The sequence below is a fragment of the Clarias gariepinus genome, chromosome 4 (assembly GCF_024256425.1).
Source record: "Clarias gariepinus isolate MV-2021 ecotype Netherlands chromosome 4, CGAR_prim_01v2, whole genome shotgun sequence".
Classification (NCBI taxonomy): Eukaryota; Metazoa; Chordata; class Actinopteri; order Siluriformes; family Clariidae; genus Clarias; species Clarias gariepinus.
In genome coordinates, this window is record NC_071103.1 from 4,150,001 (window position 1) to 4,166,932 (window position 16,932).

At 36.5% G+C, this 16,932-nt stretch overlaps 1 protein-coding gene across 3 annotated transcripts in view; it reads right to left on the minus strand.

Annotated features, from left to right (window-relative positions):
- fmnl1b (formin-like 1b) overlaps window positions 1–11,458 on the minus strand; it is a 24,814-nt gene extending 13,356 nt beyond the window's left edge. For 2 of the 3 annotated variants that reach the window (XM_053494525.1, XM_053494523.1), the window contains exons 1-7: window positions 11,373–11,458; window positions 10,839–11,102; window positions 5,553–5,636; window positions 2,618–2,698; window positions 2,295–2,368; window positions 1,269–1,352; window positions 406–528 (exon numbers count right to left, since the gene is read on the minus strand). In XM_053494525.1, coding sequence (XP_053350500.1) covers window positions 406–528; window positions 1,269–1,352; window positions 2,295–2,368; window positions 2,618–2,698; window positions 5,553–5,636; window positions 10,839–10,994 — 602 coding nt within the window. In that variant the 5' untranslated portion in view covers window positions 10,995–11,102; window positions 11,373–11,458. Of the gene's footprint in view, window positions 1–405; window positions 529–1,268; window positions 1,353–2,294; window positions 2,369–2,617; window positions 2,699–5,552; window positions 5,637–10,838; window positions 11,154–11,372 lie in introns of those variants that run through there. The other variant, XM_053494524.1, reaches the window with a different exon arrangement.
- Between the last annotated feature and the right edge of the window lie 5,474 nt (window positions 11,459–16,932).

Sequence of the window (16,932 nt, forward strand, 5' to 3'; positions counted from 1 at the left end):
TTAACAAGCCGTTAGTGTTTTAGGTAACGTTTAGCATTTTTACTGTATAAAAAACTTGCACCCTTGTCCAGTACATACATTACACACACTGTTTGCATTGGATTTCATGTCTGTGCTAAAAAATTACTTGTTCTTCTTTGTTACCTGGATCTGTACAAAGCACACTACACATCTGGAGAATGTATCTCACTGTTACTGGAATGCAGCTAGTCCTGACGTACATAGTTTGTGCCGTGTGTGTGCGGGTGCGAGTGCGGGTGCGGGTGTGCGTGTTCCTCTCCACTTTTAAACCCTTTGCTGATAAACACACAGCCGCAAGATGTTGTAGCGTGTGACATGTTTGACATGTTTGAAGAAAATCAAGAAACACATGTCCCCAAGTGTACATGCGGAGGAGAGCCTGACCGTGCTGGGTTGGAACGGATGGTGTGTGAGGAATAGTGGGTGGGGGAGTTAGTGGAACTCGTCGTCCCATCTTCCGTCGATTTCTCTTCCAAGCCCCCGTTGTCCGTGCCGTCCAGGTCATACCTACGTACAAAACGCATTTACAACAAAAGTTGTCTTCATGCGTACATTCGAGAATTGTTTTTGTTTTTATCAACACCTTGCACAGATGTTCCATATGAGATTTCTGAAATAAAATTCTGATTAAGTGCTGCACAACTAATTGCATATTATATATAAAGATGCATCTGTGCAATTGCTTAATTGCAGAAGGATGCAATTTCTCAAAGGTAATATATATGTAGTTGGGAATTCATATAAAGTTTATTAATTATTCAAGTATTTGTTTATTTGTTTAAATAAATATTAGCAAACATTCTCTAAATGAGATCATTTATCCAATTATTTGGCGTTAGCCTCGATAAATACGTTTGAAAACAAAATGGTACATTTAATACTTACATACCTTTAAATTTCAACAATGATATGTGTCACAATAATCACAGTGTGTTTTTTTCACAAAAAAAGCTATAAAAATTAATATAGTTAAATAATTAAATCATTAACATTAAAATTACAACTGGAAGCCTGCAAGTTAATAGATACTTGAGCTACAGAGAAATATGATGCAAAACATTATCATGTAATACATTTTATCCTTAAAACGTCAATGATTAATTATTAGCATCTCTAGTAGGCCGGCCGTTGAACCCCCTTCACTCAAAAAATATCAAAAAAATCCCTGTTTTTAATTATGACTTGTTACTAGTTAAAGATTTTCAAAATTTTTATTTTATTTTAATAGTGTATGTAAGTGTACGCACGGCACAGAGCTCTGGGCGAAGGAAAGGTATTCGACTAGAACGTCCAACCCCTTGTTCTCATCGTTGAGAAATTCTTGAGCCCAGCTAAAAGAAAGAAAGAAAGAAAGAAAGAAAGAGGGAACAAAAACAAGCAGGAAGACTCGGTAAGACACTGTAATTATAATAAAGTGAGACATTTCAGACATTTTTTTTGACAAGTATTTGCACCACTTAAGAGGGTTTGATGACGTTTTGGTGGTAAAGGTCACTTTTTTTTTTTTATTTATTAGTCAAACCTATTTCTCACTAAACAATTACAGAATGTCGTTTACACTGAATGTTGTGTTTTATAGTAATCTATGTATATGTACAGTATATATACATGTAGCAAAAGTCTCAGACACACATGCAAACCAGTTCTGTACAGCAATGAAGACTGAAACAGCTTTTATTTAAAATATAGTCTTAGGTACAATTTTATGCATTTTTAGGAAACTAGCTGCTTAGTTTTACTGAACATCCTGCAGAACCAGCCTCAGTCCTTCTGACTTTGTCGCACCTTATTCTTTTTTCATGCATGCAAAACCCAGAAGCTTTTTTTTTAGTGTGTGTGTGTGTGTGCGTGTGTGTGTGTGTGTAAAAAGGTCTTTTACATAATATGCTGCTTTCTTTTCTGGCCTACATATATTTTCCTGTTGGATCATTTCGTTTCGATGGAATACTAATGTTGGAAATTGATGAAAATTGTATATATTAATTGTATTGACTGAGTAATATAGTCATAAAACAAAGATGGATAACAAAGTTCCAAAAAGTGACACCTATAATTCATTAATTTGGTAAATCTCTTATTCTGTGTAGAGGGTCATGTGGGAATGAAGCCTATCCCAGGAGACCTGTGGCACGAGGTGGGGTACACCATGCCCAACGGAATACCCCTTCCTGTTTCACTCCTAACTTAATAATAGTGTAGTTTAATGGTTATTTTTTTTTTTTTACATCCACTATCATTTCATTTCACTATCATTGTGTGTGTGCATTTCTCACCCAATGTGATTAGTCCTTAAGGATATTTCCAGCTCTCTTAAGACTTGGGTTGCCTCTTGCACACGCCTCTTGAACTGGCACACAGTTAATGAGCACAATTAATACGCGCAGGGCTCATACTGTACATGGATTGCTGTATTTGTGTGTGTTTACATTCAAAAACACATGAAGGTGTCAAGATGACATCAGTTTTACTGAATTTACCCCTTTATTTACTTTTAAGGGGGAAAAAAAACTTTTAATGTGATATCTCTTTTACACACACCCACCCACCCACACACACACACACACCCACACACACACCCACGCACACAAACATATACCTTTTTGCTGCCTCCTTGCTCTAAAATGCTCTTGAGTTTCTGTATGTAGGTTGATGGTGGGCTCTTTACCTGAAAGCGCTCCTGAGGAAACACACACACACACACACACACACACACACACACACACACACAGAATTAATGCACGGCGTACAGTATGTGGGAGGTTTAAAACTCTTCAATTTTTAAAAAAATGTGTGCAAGAGTGAACACACACACACACACACACACAGATATTTAGGGCAGACATACACTTCATCTAAGGCATGACTTCACGTTTAAAAAAAGAAAAAGGTTTTTTAAAGGGATGGATGGTGTACAAGAGGGATAATGGTATATTTTTTAAAACTATATTGAAATTATTCTTGAACTCTAACACGCACGCTGTAACCCAAAACCAAGATGTTGAGGCCAAAATGTTACATAAAAAATATTAGACATATCCTTTAAAATCTACGTTTATCCTTGTCATTCCATTAATAATTGGTATAAAATACTAAAAACATATATTTAAAAGAAATTCACCCTATTTTCATCAGGTGTCCCCATTTGACAGTCAAATGAGTGGTTGTGAGGACATTGTATGTCCTTATAAAGTCCCATTTAAGCCAACTTTCAACTTTGTACTTTACATTCACATAATGCTTTCACGTCACTTTTTACTAATTATATCTCTCACAGCAAAAACACACGTCCCTGATTTCTATTCGAACTGTACAATTTGAGACTTGGTGAAATTGGGATGTTCAGCCACAAGCACCTGAAACCAAAAAGGTCTCCAGTGAAAAGGGAGAAAATCTACCGACAGGACCTGGTCATCCATCATGAGGCAATCTAACAATCAGAAAACATTAAGTTCCTCAGCATCAAACGTAAATGTTACCAAATCCATCTTTCTGCAGGAATCCATACCCAAGCCAGCATTAAGAAATGTTGAACCTATTCCAATGATATCGGCCGCTGCTAAAGCTAAGCAGAATGGGTGTGTCACAAAGACACAAGCAAATGACCTCCATTTTTTACTGTATCATCCTAAAGCCAGGGCGTGTCAGCTTGTGCCTTAGTTGGCTGGCAAAACCTTTGATGTGTATACAGGAAAGAATCACAATTGCATTGACATCATAGTGAAAGGACGCACTATTGTTGCAGTATTTGGCCTCAGGCTATGGGTCCTGCAGATTCTTGTGACGGAAGGAAGGTAGCACTGACATTCCATGCATTGGTTTTGCATTCACTGCAAATCCAATAAACCAACGTGACTGTATTGTGCACTTTACGCAATAAGTACTAAGCTATGCCTTTCCATGTTGCTGATATTGTGCCCTCAGCGGTATACCTGTTGCACCTTTAAAAAGTACTCTTCACCAAATGCCAGCAAAATGTGCATAAATGTCCTTTGCGCCACAGTAAAAATTTTTTCCTGAAGCCCAAGCTGTTCAAGTTCTATAGTCCAGTGATCTTCTGGTCCACTGAAGTTTCAGACAATTCCAATGATACCTTTGCACCAAACTAGCAGTGTAGGTGTACCACAAGGGGACAAAATTACCTCTGTTGCTATTCTAAATTCAGACTGTATACGAAGGAAGCCAGAACAAGGAACCAAGGCATGGTGTGTCAGTTGTTTGTCAAAGCCTTGGACATGTACTGAAGAACTCTCACTTACTCACTTATTCACTATACTGCTTATCCTATACAGGGGTGCGGGAGGCCTGAACCCTATCCCAGGAGACTAGGGGCACTATACCCTGAATGGGGTACCAAGCATGCCCCCTACATGAGCAATTTGGAAACATCAATTAGTCCACTCTTCACGTCTTTGAACTGTGGGAAGAAACCTAAAGGAACCTACCTAAAGGAAACCCACCAAGCATGATGAGAACATTTGCACACCCAAATCGCAAATGCAAGGCTCAAATTCTTAACTGGTGTGAGACCACAGTGCCAAACCCTATGCCACAGTGCACTTGAACACCCCAAAGTACACACTATCAGTGACATTATTATAAAGTCCATGAGGAACTCAGGTATTATAAAACCAAAATTTGATGTTTAACCAAGCCTACAGTATCTAAAGGATATTTATTAAATGTATATACTTGTTTTTTTGTACGGTATATCTCAGGTTGTTAGGGTCAAGGTGCAGGGTCAGTCATGATACAGTGCCTTCTTGTACCCTAAGTCCTATGGGGCTTGAACCCTCGAGCTTCTGATCAGTAACCCAAAGCCTTACCCTTTGAGCCACAACTGCCCCTGATTTGTACTTTGCCCAGGGCTGATTGCTACCCCCTCCCCACTTCCCATGTTCACATCATTTTTTGTTCTCCGTACTATGGTACACAAACCTACTTGGTTTACGAGCCGCTATTAAGAGGAGAAGCGAGCAAGGACGTCAACCTTTGTGCTATGCAAGTTATTTTGGGAGCAATCTCAGACGCCTTCCTACTTTATTAGTCAAAGGATGAGATCGGTGCATGCTATGTGGACACCAATGGCCAGGATGATGTTGTGTTCTAAACAATATCGACATCCGTGTTGAGATACAATTGGATTCCAAGTACACTGTACTGTACCCATGACTACTTCTTCTACAGTCCTCGAGCCTGAAACGATTATGAACCCCTGGAAAATATCCACAAAGAACTGGAACTAAATGATTGTGAAATGTGCTGCATCATGTTGCTGAAACATGTGGCACCACCCGTAATGGCTTGGGTTTGCATAACCCTAAACTTAGAGAACATGCAGAAAATCTCTGGTGTCTGGCTGGGTGGAACCAAAAATTTGCATCCCTGGCCATGCCACCTAACAACTCGAACCACTGCGAGAGAAAAGCCTGAGCCAGCATCTGTGTCCCTTTGGGATCGCTATAGTATGTCTCCAAAGCTAAAGAGCAGTCATGAATCAATCAACAATGTACATGTGGATGTGTAGACTGTACCTGGTCACAGACCAACTCCCACTTCTTCTCGTTGTCATATTGAAGGAGCAGTTTCACCTTATCAGGAGGCAGATTCATGGAGTTCTAGACAGACAAAAAGCATGAATCAGATTATTATTATTATTAGTAATATTATTATTAAAAATCAAGTATTATTACGCTTTTTTTTGCACTTGCACCTGCAGCCCTAAATATTACACTAAAGCGTGATCTTTTTAGGATGATTAATTGGTTAATTAGTAAAATAGTGATAATGCAGGAGCAGCACGGATGACAAATTAACTTTTCAGAATCATGAACGTGCAGGTACACTGTATGGAAAACAAAACAATTTTCAGTTTAAAAGTATCCCATGCTGGAAGATTAAAGAGAAAATAAAAATGTTGAGCAGATTTGGAACTTTCCGTGTTGTTTATTTGACATAATAGCTTTAAATGTTATATATTTTTAAGCATTTTTACATCGACATTCTGCTTATCGCTCTTACAAATGGCTTCCAGTTTTGCCAGAGGTTGCATGGCATTTACTACAGATGTATGTATGTGTGTGTGTGTGTGTGTGTGTGTGTGTGTGTGCACATGGAGTAATCCCTCTAATGAATACTCCCATGCTGTTCATTCATTATTCACCAGGTTGCCAGAGGAAGTGCGGGTAATATTGCGACCAGAGATGATCTACAGCTTTAAAAAGAGATAGGTACAGCCAACACACACACACACACACACACACACACACAAACTAGTTCTGTGACATACATAGTGACAAATTCTTTCCTGAATCAGGTGCATTACTTTAAGATAGTGATAGATACGCTGACAGAGAGGTAAGATCGATCCTTTGACAGGTAGACACTGAGATGTAGGATGTTCTGCCCCACATGTCAACACATCCACTTCAACCAGAAGCTAAGAACAGGTTTATTGTCTTTTAACAGATTGGAGTGTAGAATCTTTAGAGTGTAGTGTGCTTTTGTTTTCTGGAATTTGAAACATTTTTATCTATCACTAGGCTTGCTGTTGTCATGCCTGGGCTGTGTTACCTAGTCTTAGTATTTGAGTTGGGGCTTAAAATTTCTAGTTTAACGTTGCACTGTCTCTCTAACCCCTGATCAAGTGCACACCCTACATAGTGCACTAGTATTTCATTTTATACGATTTGGGATTCAACCCTAGAACAGGTAGTGGCACGTAAAAATTTTTTTGCTTTTCCGAAATACATCTCAAACAAAATTATCAACAAAAATACAGCAGCCCCTTCTGAGAAATGCCACTGACTTCAATCAGCTGCCTAAACCTTGGCACAAAAAAGGCGTGGTCACTAGATGGTAACGCTAACCTTTTCTTTGCATATTTGGCTGGTGACATCCTCACCGCACAGAGGGCGTAATGTACACTGAGAGAAGACTGTTACGCTAACTAATCTGAACAGGCACCTGTTGGTTGGTCTTGAACTCGGTGACGTTAAACACCATATGTTCAATGGCAGTTAACGTTGCCATGACAACAATGCCAAACAAGGAAAAACATGCATCCAACATCCAAATACTCCACACAACTAACAGTTCATTGAGGAAAACATACACATTATATATTCATTACATTGTATTATTGCATTCCTAATTCAGGTGTGTCCTGGGTTCGGATCGAGTTACCGTGCAGTCCGGATTCGGATAGGAGTCCAGACCTTGAGAAGCCCCTGGGGTCTACATTCTCCTACCTCTCCAAAAACATGCCAGTAAGCCCAGTCGTAAACTACAAACAGTAAGCGCCAGTCAGGATTCGAGTGCATTGCTTTTTTTTTTTTTTTTTTACAAACGGCCTCTTGTGGAACCTCTTGTACTTTAAGTAACTTTTAGAAATCGTGCAAACACCCACACACATTCCCACGAGTGTGATCTCATTAGCACAGTGTTCTGGCCATGATTAGATGTCAGATCCGTGGGAGAAGATTTACCGATCTGGAGTAATACACCCTCAGGATACAGCTACTGTAGTAGCGTCTGTACTGTACAGTGCCTGTACTCCAGACACTCGCTCACATAGTTTTAAACATTCCCAAAATATTTCATTTCTTCTTCTTTAATAGGACACAATGGTGGGCAGGAACAAACACAATGTTGATTTCTTTCTTTCTTTCTTTCTTTCTCTCTCTCTCTCTCTTGCGCACACTCTCTCTTTGTGTTAATTTTCCCTCACATACACAACAATGGCCTATAAGGAAGTAGGGAACAAAACACTGCCTTAAGCAGCAATAGGAATATAATCAACAACTCAGCAGTGGAATGAAGTTGATCATTTTCCCATAACAGCACAACCCGAAGCGATTCGCCACCGGCCACAGATTATTATAAAATAAACATTGATGTCATACTTTTTTTTTTATTATTATCAATTTACTGTTATTTTCAAGATGATGGAAGATCCATGACATTACAGCCAAAACATAACCAGTGTGTCTTGTCATCACGGACCAGTAACGATTTTTCTGTGGTGGAAATGTTACAGCTTCAGCCCTGAGTGGTTCCTTCCTAAAATATTTAATTAAATTCTTTTAAACCAAAACACTTTACGAATTGAAATTTATATTTAAATACTAGACAAGTCCACGTGTATGTTGTTAGCTTAGAAACAGACCGATTAATATAAACCTGGGGTCTGGCTGGGTTCTTGCTTCCTGGTACTCGTTGTTTTGGAATAGTCCATCTTGTTTTAAGATGTTTGGTTATAATAAAGGTTTGAATTTAGTCAGACGTAGTGTGTCTTACAGTATATACCAAACCAGTAGAGAAGGAATAAAATTACTGCACGAAGGGTTGAAATCTCTTGGTTATAAAACATCCTTAAACATGTTTCACTCCATTAACCGATTGGGGCTTTTTGGATAATTAAGTGTACGTTTCTCTTAAATAATCCCCTCTACTAATCTCTAAAGAGAGTCTATTGATTATGAAGCATATACAGCGCTTTACAAAAGTCTTGAGTGTGCACATTTCTTTATATTTTGCTCTTAAACAGCCAGACTTTCTTATATTTTAATGTAGGCTTCAAGAATAGTTCTCCAAGCTTCTTGAAGGACTTTTTGGCTCCCATTTTTTCAGTCCAGTTCCTGTACCTGAGCAGATTCAAATGAATGTTTTTTGAATGTCAAATGAATCACCAAAGCATAAAAATATCATCTAACTTAAGGCATGAACCAGTAAGAAATCAGTGCAGATGATGACAGATGATCAGGCAGTTGATTAGTAAACTGCTGATGCTGAATGTTTGGAACAGATGAGGGGAAATGAGGTTCTGAGGAGGTTCTTACCTCTACATAAAAAAGCTATTTTTAATTTGTTTAGACACTTTGCAGCCTGTTACGGTAAACTATTTTTTTTCCCCAATTTCTTTCATTGAATCTACATCATTTAAATGTATTTATTATAAAATTCCCATTTTGTATGACCAGAGGTCGTACAAAATTGGACATAAATTGGAATAAAATATAATGGTCACTATTGGCCTCCACGGTCCCTAGTTGAACAACAGAGATTCCTAGATGGATGGATGGATATGGATTTGTTTTTCCAGTTTGTCCAGTTTAGGTGACCCTTTCCCAATGTAGTCTGCTACTGTTGTAGCATATCCTCGTCAAGGATCAATTCAACATTTTTTCTATTCATCATGGTTATTTTGACCAAGTCTGGCCATTCTCATCCAACCTCTCTCTCATAAGCAACACAATTTTGCCTATAGTCCTGGATTTTTTTTTTCTTAGACGCTCATAAGTTTCTATATTCAAAGTAACCCATCATAAAACCATGCCAACATTAACATCATTAAGATCACCAAGATGTATTTCTCCTCATTCTGATATTTGATGTTAACCTTAATTAAAGCTCTCTGTTTGGGATGATGTTCATATATTGGTCTGCTGCTTTGGTTGACTCTATAACCGAAAAAGGCATAAAGTATACACACACACACACTGCTAGTTTCAATAATAATTCAACAGTTAACTGTCAGTTTAGTAGCTGCAAGTCTAAAACATAATCTAATATATGATTAAGGTTAGGTTTTGCCCATGGTAGCTACAGGGGAAAAAGTATGAGCAGTACTGACTAGCCTTTCCTACGTGATTTACAGTATGGGCTGTGGTTAGCTTTGGGAGGAGATGATTTGATTAATATGGAAAGCAGCGCAAGAAAAAGCCACCTGCTAACTGGATGTGAAAATACACAACAAAACCAACCACCAAAGTTATACCAGATACAGTCAGCTATACTATTGAATACTATAAAAATTGTCATTATTGTATATTGAGGACACAAAAGTAATATTAATAATCCTGATGACAAACTATTTTATGAGCAGTCCATCTCTACAGTACTGATTAAAATAAGCACAAAAATGTTGTGGTTAAACAAGTGTATCGAGTATACATACAATACTACTGTGTACACAGGCTACAGTAATTAACCAAGAAGAAGAAGTTTATTTCTTTTAGCGAAATCTTTTTAAAGCTTCAGAATCAGAATAATTTTCTTTATGTAAACAAGAAGCATATACATAACAGGACTCACTTACAAAGATGCACATGTTTAAACAGCTTTATTCTTCTTTTAATAAAAGGATCAATGTGGTGTTCCTCAAGGCTCAATAGTACTACCGCTTCCGGAGTTCATGTTTATTGTCTGAAAGTGTCTATATGTGATATCAATATTTACAAATTATGTATTCTACATATTGTGAGTCAGGTTATTTATTTGTTTGATGATTCTGAATGCAAGAATACACAAGTAACATCCAGACAACTTCACTGACACATCTAATCTATGTTGTTGTTGTCACACACTCGCTTCGAAACATATTGAAAAATACCTCGACAAAGATTGCCTAATGATCGTTTGTGGTTCTGAAGGACTGTTTGTCCTGAGTTATCCTGTTTTGAATACATATTTATGCTTTTCAGTTCGGGCAAAGCCGCTTGGGTACCTAGCTACTGTTTTTTTCTTTATGCAAATATGTAATTGCATCTAAGAAACCGGAATTGAAATTTCAGGAAAAATGCAGTCAAGTTGTTCACATTGCTGAGGCTGGACAAAACTGACATGAACTTGTCGTTAATGTTTTTTGAATCACAGTGCATCATGCAAAAACACGGATACAGTACATCCAGTACTGTATAATAACATGTGTCTTCACATACTGTATCCAGTAAGTCACATATTTCAGCCTTAAGGTGTTGGTGTAGCATTCTGTTTATCAATCAGATTTCTTTTTAAAACATGTTTTGTCTGGTACTCACCAGGACTGAGCTGAACCTCTCTTCCAGCTCCTCATCTGGAGGCAGGGGCACTTTAGGTCCAGGAGGTTGTTTCAAGCCAGCGAAACTGAAAGAGTTTTGAGGCCCTTTCCCATCCCGGCTGGGCGACACGTCCATGCCGCCTGAAGCGTTCCCCATGGTCCTTTAAATCAATCCAGCACCCTCATGCACAGGAGATGAGGACACTATCTCTGATACTCTCATTCACTTATCATACGTACACACATGAGAACCATGATGTCCAGTCTGAGGGTCCAGCAGAACATAAGCAGTGTATTATTAGATAACTATATCAGTAATTACATATAGATCTCCATCCCTATCAACCTTTAATAATAATAATAATAATAATAATAATAATAATAATAAACAAAGACAGCTAAACTGTCATATGATCTGTCTGATTGGATTCAGATCTCAGCTCTAACATTCTCCAACAAAGAATAAAGTAAAAAAAAAAGAGTCTCACTGGACAAGAGCTGACAGGAGAGAAAGAGATGATCAAGGCTTACTTACTTCTAACACACTCACTCAGTGGCAGCAAATACAGAGAGAGAGAGAGAGAGAGAGAGAGAGAGAGAGAGATCTGCCAGCAAGCAAACCTTTGGGTCCTAGTGCCGCACTGTTGTTCTCCCTACTTTGTTTGAAGTAGATCGTGTTGATTGTGGGCGTGGCTTAAGAGAGGGTTTTGTTTTTCAGACAAATGTAGGAGTACACGGATAAAATACAAAGCCTGGTGTGTTTCATACACACCAAATTTATTTGCAATGTGTTTACATTTGATTGATGTATTATGTCAGGCTTCGTATTAGTTTTTCTCTGGTTCCCGTTGCTAGCTAAATACAATAAAATCAGGCATAATAAAAAAAAAAGAGGCAAAAACATCCTTTATTTTTTTATATCATTTATTTGGAATTCATATATGATAGATCGGGATGAAACAACGGTCATGGGGTATTTACAAAAAGTAAATAAATAAATAATTCTAATTACAGTAAGCCCCCTACATACTGACATTCCAGTTACGAAATTTCGAAGATACGAACATGCTTTAGCGGATGTTAGATCACATGCCCAGCGTACATGGTCTGCAAGCGGTTGTGGTGTAGTGTACAGAATTGTACTCTATAGAGTATAGTAGTGCGGTACAAGCCCAGGATGTCCTGAAGTAAGCGTAAAAGCAACAGCAGTGAAGCTGGTGCTGCTACAGTACAAAGCTCCAAGCAATAATGATGGAGACAAAAGTGAAAATAAAGGAAAGAATGGAGCGAGGTGAAAAGAGGCCACACATTGCTTGGTCTTTTAACATGAATCATTCGATCATCAGCGCAATCCTAATAAATACTAATATAGTGTGTACAGCCAATTGTGTTAGTATTCCAGTACCTAGGCAGTGTTTGTTGGACGTGTTTGTATGTAGGGGACTTACAGAACAACAAAACTGGTAATGAGGTAAAGGGCAAACCACATGCACACGTGCGCACACACACACACACCACAGGATTGGTTCCTTAGAACTAGTTGTGTAAATTTACACTGTCATACATGATTTGCATTTGTTGAACACCTCACATTTTCACTTTCCCCTGTCGATGAAGTCGCAGCTCCATGTTTCAGAGTCACGTTGAAAGTAAAAGGCCAGCTTTTGTTTTAATGCTCGCTAGTCTAAAAGTGAGCTGAATCATGCTCTGGAAAGTGGCCAGACTTCAAGCCAATGATATCATACTATAGACGCATTTGCATTTTCAAAGTTTCATTGGGGAAAAAATGATAAGGAACAAAACACTAAGGTGCATGTTGTTTTAGTGAAACAATGGGTCGTATTATTTAAGAGTTATCTGATGCAGGCCAATACGAAGTGCACATCCTGGTTTGTTTTATTCCACTTACACCACACTTAGTTTGAGATTTACTAAAGCAGGATCTGTAACGGTGTAGATCTGAAATGACTTTGGTTTAAAATTTTAATTGCAGGAAACCAAATTTGCTCTTACACTGCCAGATTAATATTCATATTAATGCATATTATTTAATAGTTTAAGGGATTATGTGAAGTTTAGTAAGGATAATCATACCGTCCATCATTTCTCCCATACCCCAGTCATTAATCTACATTTTTATTAGCATTGTTTCATATTTATGCATCAATTAACTCTACAGACACTACAGTAGTAATGGCGTAGACACTGTCGTAGAAGGCCCAGATTAAAGAATAATAACGTTTATTGAGATTTCAAACACCTAAAAATATTCTGTTCATTATTTTATAACTTTTATTCATATTTTATATTATATAAATATTACTTATAAAAATGCAATGCTTGACTTAACATTATCATATATTTGATTCTTTCACTTAAATTTCCACAGTGATTCGCCCAAAAAATTTTTCTCTATTATTTAATCACTGAAGTTTTACTGGTAAATTTAATGTTATGAAACGTAACATTATTTAGTGTGATGGCTTTTAAAGTGTTGAGCATTGCCCTCTAGTGGACAACGTCCTTATACTGCAGAATGTGCTGCATACACCAAAATAAATTCATAAATTAATAAACAAACAAAACAAAAAAAAAACAAAGGAAGAAACAACATTACTTAAAAATGAAATGTCATAAATGTAAAAAAAAAAAAAAGTTTAAAATGTTTATTAGTATTATTGGTGTCTACAGTATAAAGTGTTTATTTATGTTTAGTGACAATAACAATAATTTATGTACAATGAACATTTTTAGAGTTAAATATATTACAATTACATATTATATAGTGCCTTACTTAGAAATGTCTATATTATATTAATGCAATGCTAAAAACTAATGAATAAAAAAAATGCATTGGTGATCAGGCCTTGATTATTCAATTCAGACGATTTAAATCAGTGCAAATAGATGGTTTACTGGACAAATACTGACAACACAACTAAATTTGTAAGACATAATGTAGATTAGCTGTCAGCTATACTATTGAATACTTCAAAGATTAACGTTATTGTATATTAAGGACACAATAGTAACATTAATAATCCTGATGACAAACTATTTTGTGAGCATTCCATCTCTACAGTACTAATTAAAATAAATAACAAAATAACAAAACATAACAAAAATATTGTGGCTAAACAAGTGTATCGAGTATACACACAATACTACTGTGTACACAGGCTACAGTAATTAACCAACAAGAAGAAGTTTATTTATTTTAGCCAAATCTTTTTAAAGCTTTAGAATCATCTTTATGATATTTCTTTATGTAAGAGCGTCTGCCAAATGCCCAAATGTACATGTATAGTCTTCTTTTAATAAAAGGATCAATGTGGTGTTCCTCAAGGCTCAATAATACTACCACTTCCGGAGTTCATGTTTATCATGAACTAATTTATGAAATGTCATAATTTTAAAAAAAAAGTTACAAATGTTTATAAGTATTATTGGTGTCTACAGTATAGATTGTTTATTTATGTTTAATGACAATAATTTATGTACAATGAACATTTGTTTAGTTAAATTTGTTACTACTTTTATTATATAGTGCCTTACTTAGAAATGTCTATATTATATTAATGCAATGCTAAAAACTAATGAATAAAAAATTGCAATTACAACTAAATTTGTAAGACATAAAGTAGATTAGCTGCGTAACGATATATGTGGTATTGATTCATTCTTATATTTATTATACAGTGTAATAAATACATTAATTCTAATATTTATTATATTATTTTTACCAATATATGTACAGGAGTCTGTGCATAACGTATACCACCATTATCTGTAGTACAAATGTTATACATGTTTATCATGTCTGCATTTTCCAACCCCTAAAATTTTATAAATAAATAAATAACACGCCAGAAGAATATTTGCATGCCTGTAAAAAAAAAAAACCAAATAGGTTTTGCATGAAAATAAAAAGGAGCAAATATGACAAGGGAACACAAAGAACTGCCTTCCTGAAACTGATTTCTCGAAATCATGTGCCAACATCATATGTGGGTGTTAAGGTCAACTCGATTATTAATCCCAGAGGGAAAGTGCTTAAATTCGATGATAGAGTATAAAACGTCTGTTAATTAACATGTTTGCGCCTCCGCTACCTGACTCGATGTGTATTTTATAGGTTTCTACAGGGCGACTGGACTAAAAAAAGAAGATTTAAACTTGAAGAAAGATGAGTAAGATCAAGACCAGTAGATGGCGCTAATGCACCATAGAGGAGGCCAACCGCCAGTAAACTAGTAAAATAGAAAATAGAAGAAAAAGTCAAACCAAAACAGTAAATCAGTTTATTATTTTCACAGATCGTTACACTCCCTTATAGCACCATCCATTTTTAATTCCATTAAGATCATTATTCTACTTTTCACCAGTCTTAAAAGAACACAAACACAATCTTGAACTGGGCTGCGTTTCCCAAAAGCATCGTAAGCCTAAGTAGTTCGTAAAAATGATCGTACGAATGATCTTAATATTACGGTCTGTTTCCCAAAACCATCGTAACTTAAGCAGAAATTGAAAATCTTCATAGATCTACGAGTACTCTGGAGTAATCGTAAAGCCCTAAGTGCATCGTAAGGAGACAGAGTTAAGAGGACACCTGCTGGACACCCGGGAAATTGCACCTAAAATTTACTTTTTTTCAAAAAGTCATTTTTTTCATTTTATTTGTACGTATATTTTTATTCATTTCTATTTTCTACTAATTACACAATTCAATATAGAAATAAAAAGGAATAAATAAATAAAAATAAAAAATGTCAATAAATGTTAGAATGAAAAAAAGTACACTGTTGTATATGGACATTTCGAGGGCAGTACAAATGCATTTAACAGAAAATATTTAATGTGCTTTAAAGATGACACAAATAAAGGATGACTTGCTGGCGTGCATGAAACCCAGCCATGTATTGAACATGTCTTGGTTGAGCATCATGAAGTCTCATCTCGACTACATTCTCTTCCTCCACCTCTTCATCTTCCTCCCTGATGTCCAAGGGCATTCTTGCCCTCACTGCAATGTTGTGCAACATAGCTGTTACTGTTATTACAGCACAGCACTTTTGTGGCACAAAGAGAGCTTCACTTCCTCTAAAATAATATTAGTTTTTTCTTTTTGAAAAATGTATTTTCTTTGTCCTTTTTTTTTTAATCCATGCTAGTTACTTAATTAAAAGTATATAAATAAATCAGTTGTATCAGTAATGTGGAAAGAGCACAATGTGAATTATTACAACTAATTGAACTATGATATATAACATTTAAATATAAAACAAATACCACAACTTTATCAACTTTCAAAATTACCCAAAAGCATTCATTGGTTGAAATATTTACTTACACCTTAAACTAGAATAACTAGAATAAACTTTAAGGTACCACCCACCAAGAAATGAAAATTCAAACTGAAATACAGTCTGACCTGTTATCCAAGTGTTTCGGCTTATTGACAACTAAAATGTCCAAACAGCGTAAGGTTGCCCCTTGTGGTCGTCCGTTATTACTGCAACACCATAGTCATACGAAATAACGGGCCCTTAATCAAACACAACCATGACGTTCTCTTGAGTCACGACGTCTTTAATCTATTAGCAGCCGTTTTTCCCCCAGGACAGCTTCGCTAAGCACATCATAGGGAGGGCAGGCGTCAATTCTTCTCTTCTTGGGTGTAGACACCTTCTTCGACGACGTTTTTTCACTATAACGGCTCCCGAATATTTTTTCCTGACCAGAAAAAACACTTTCAACTGATGCCTTTGATGCTTTTAAATTTTAATGTTATCTTCTCAAAAGTGAGGACAGTCAACTTCACGAACATCAAATGGCCACCGTGAAAAAACTATAATATGAAAATAAACAACATTACAATCAAAATTACAGATTGTGAAGTGAATGCGCCATGATGCACTTCAATTAATCACAAACTTCAGGATTCAGGAGACATTAACAGATTCATTTTAAACACCACTTTTCTTTATCTTGCACACTCAACACACTCGCAACCTCATGTCTGAACAAAAATACTTTATCTGTGACAGCTACAAAAACTGTCCACAATGACAAATAGAGCTTTAATAGAGAAT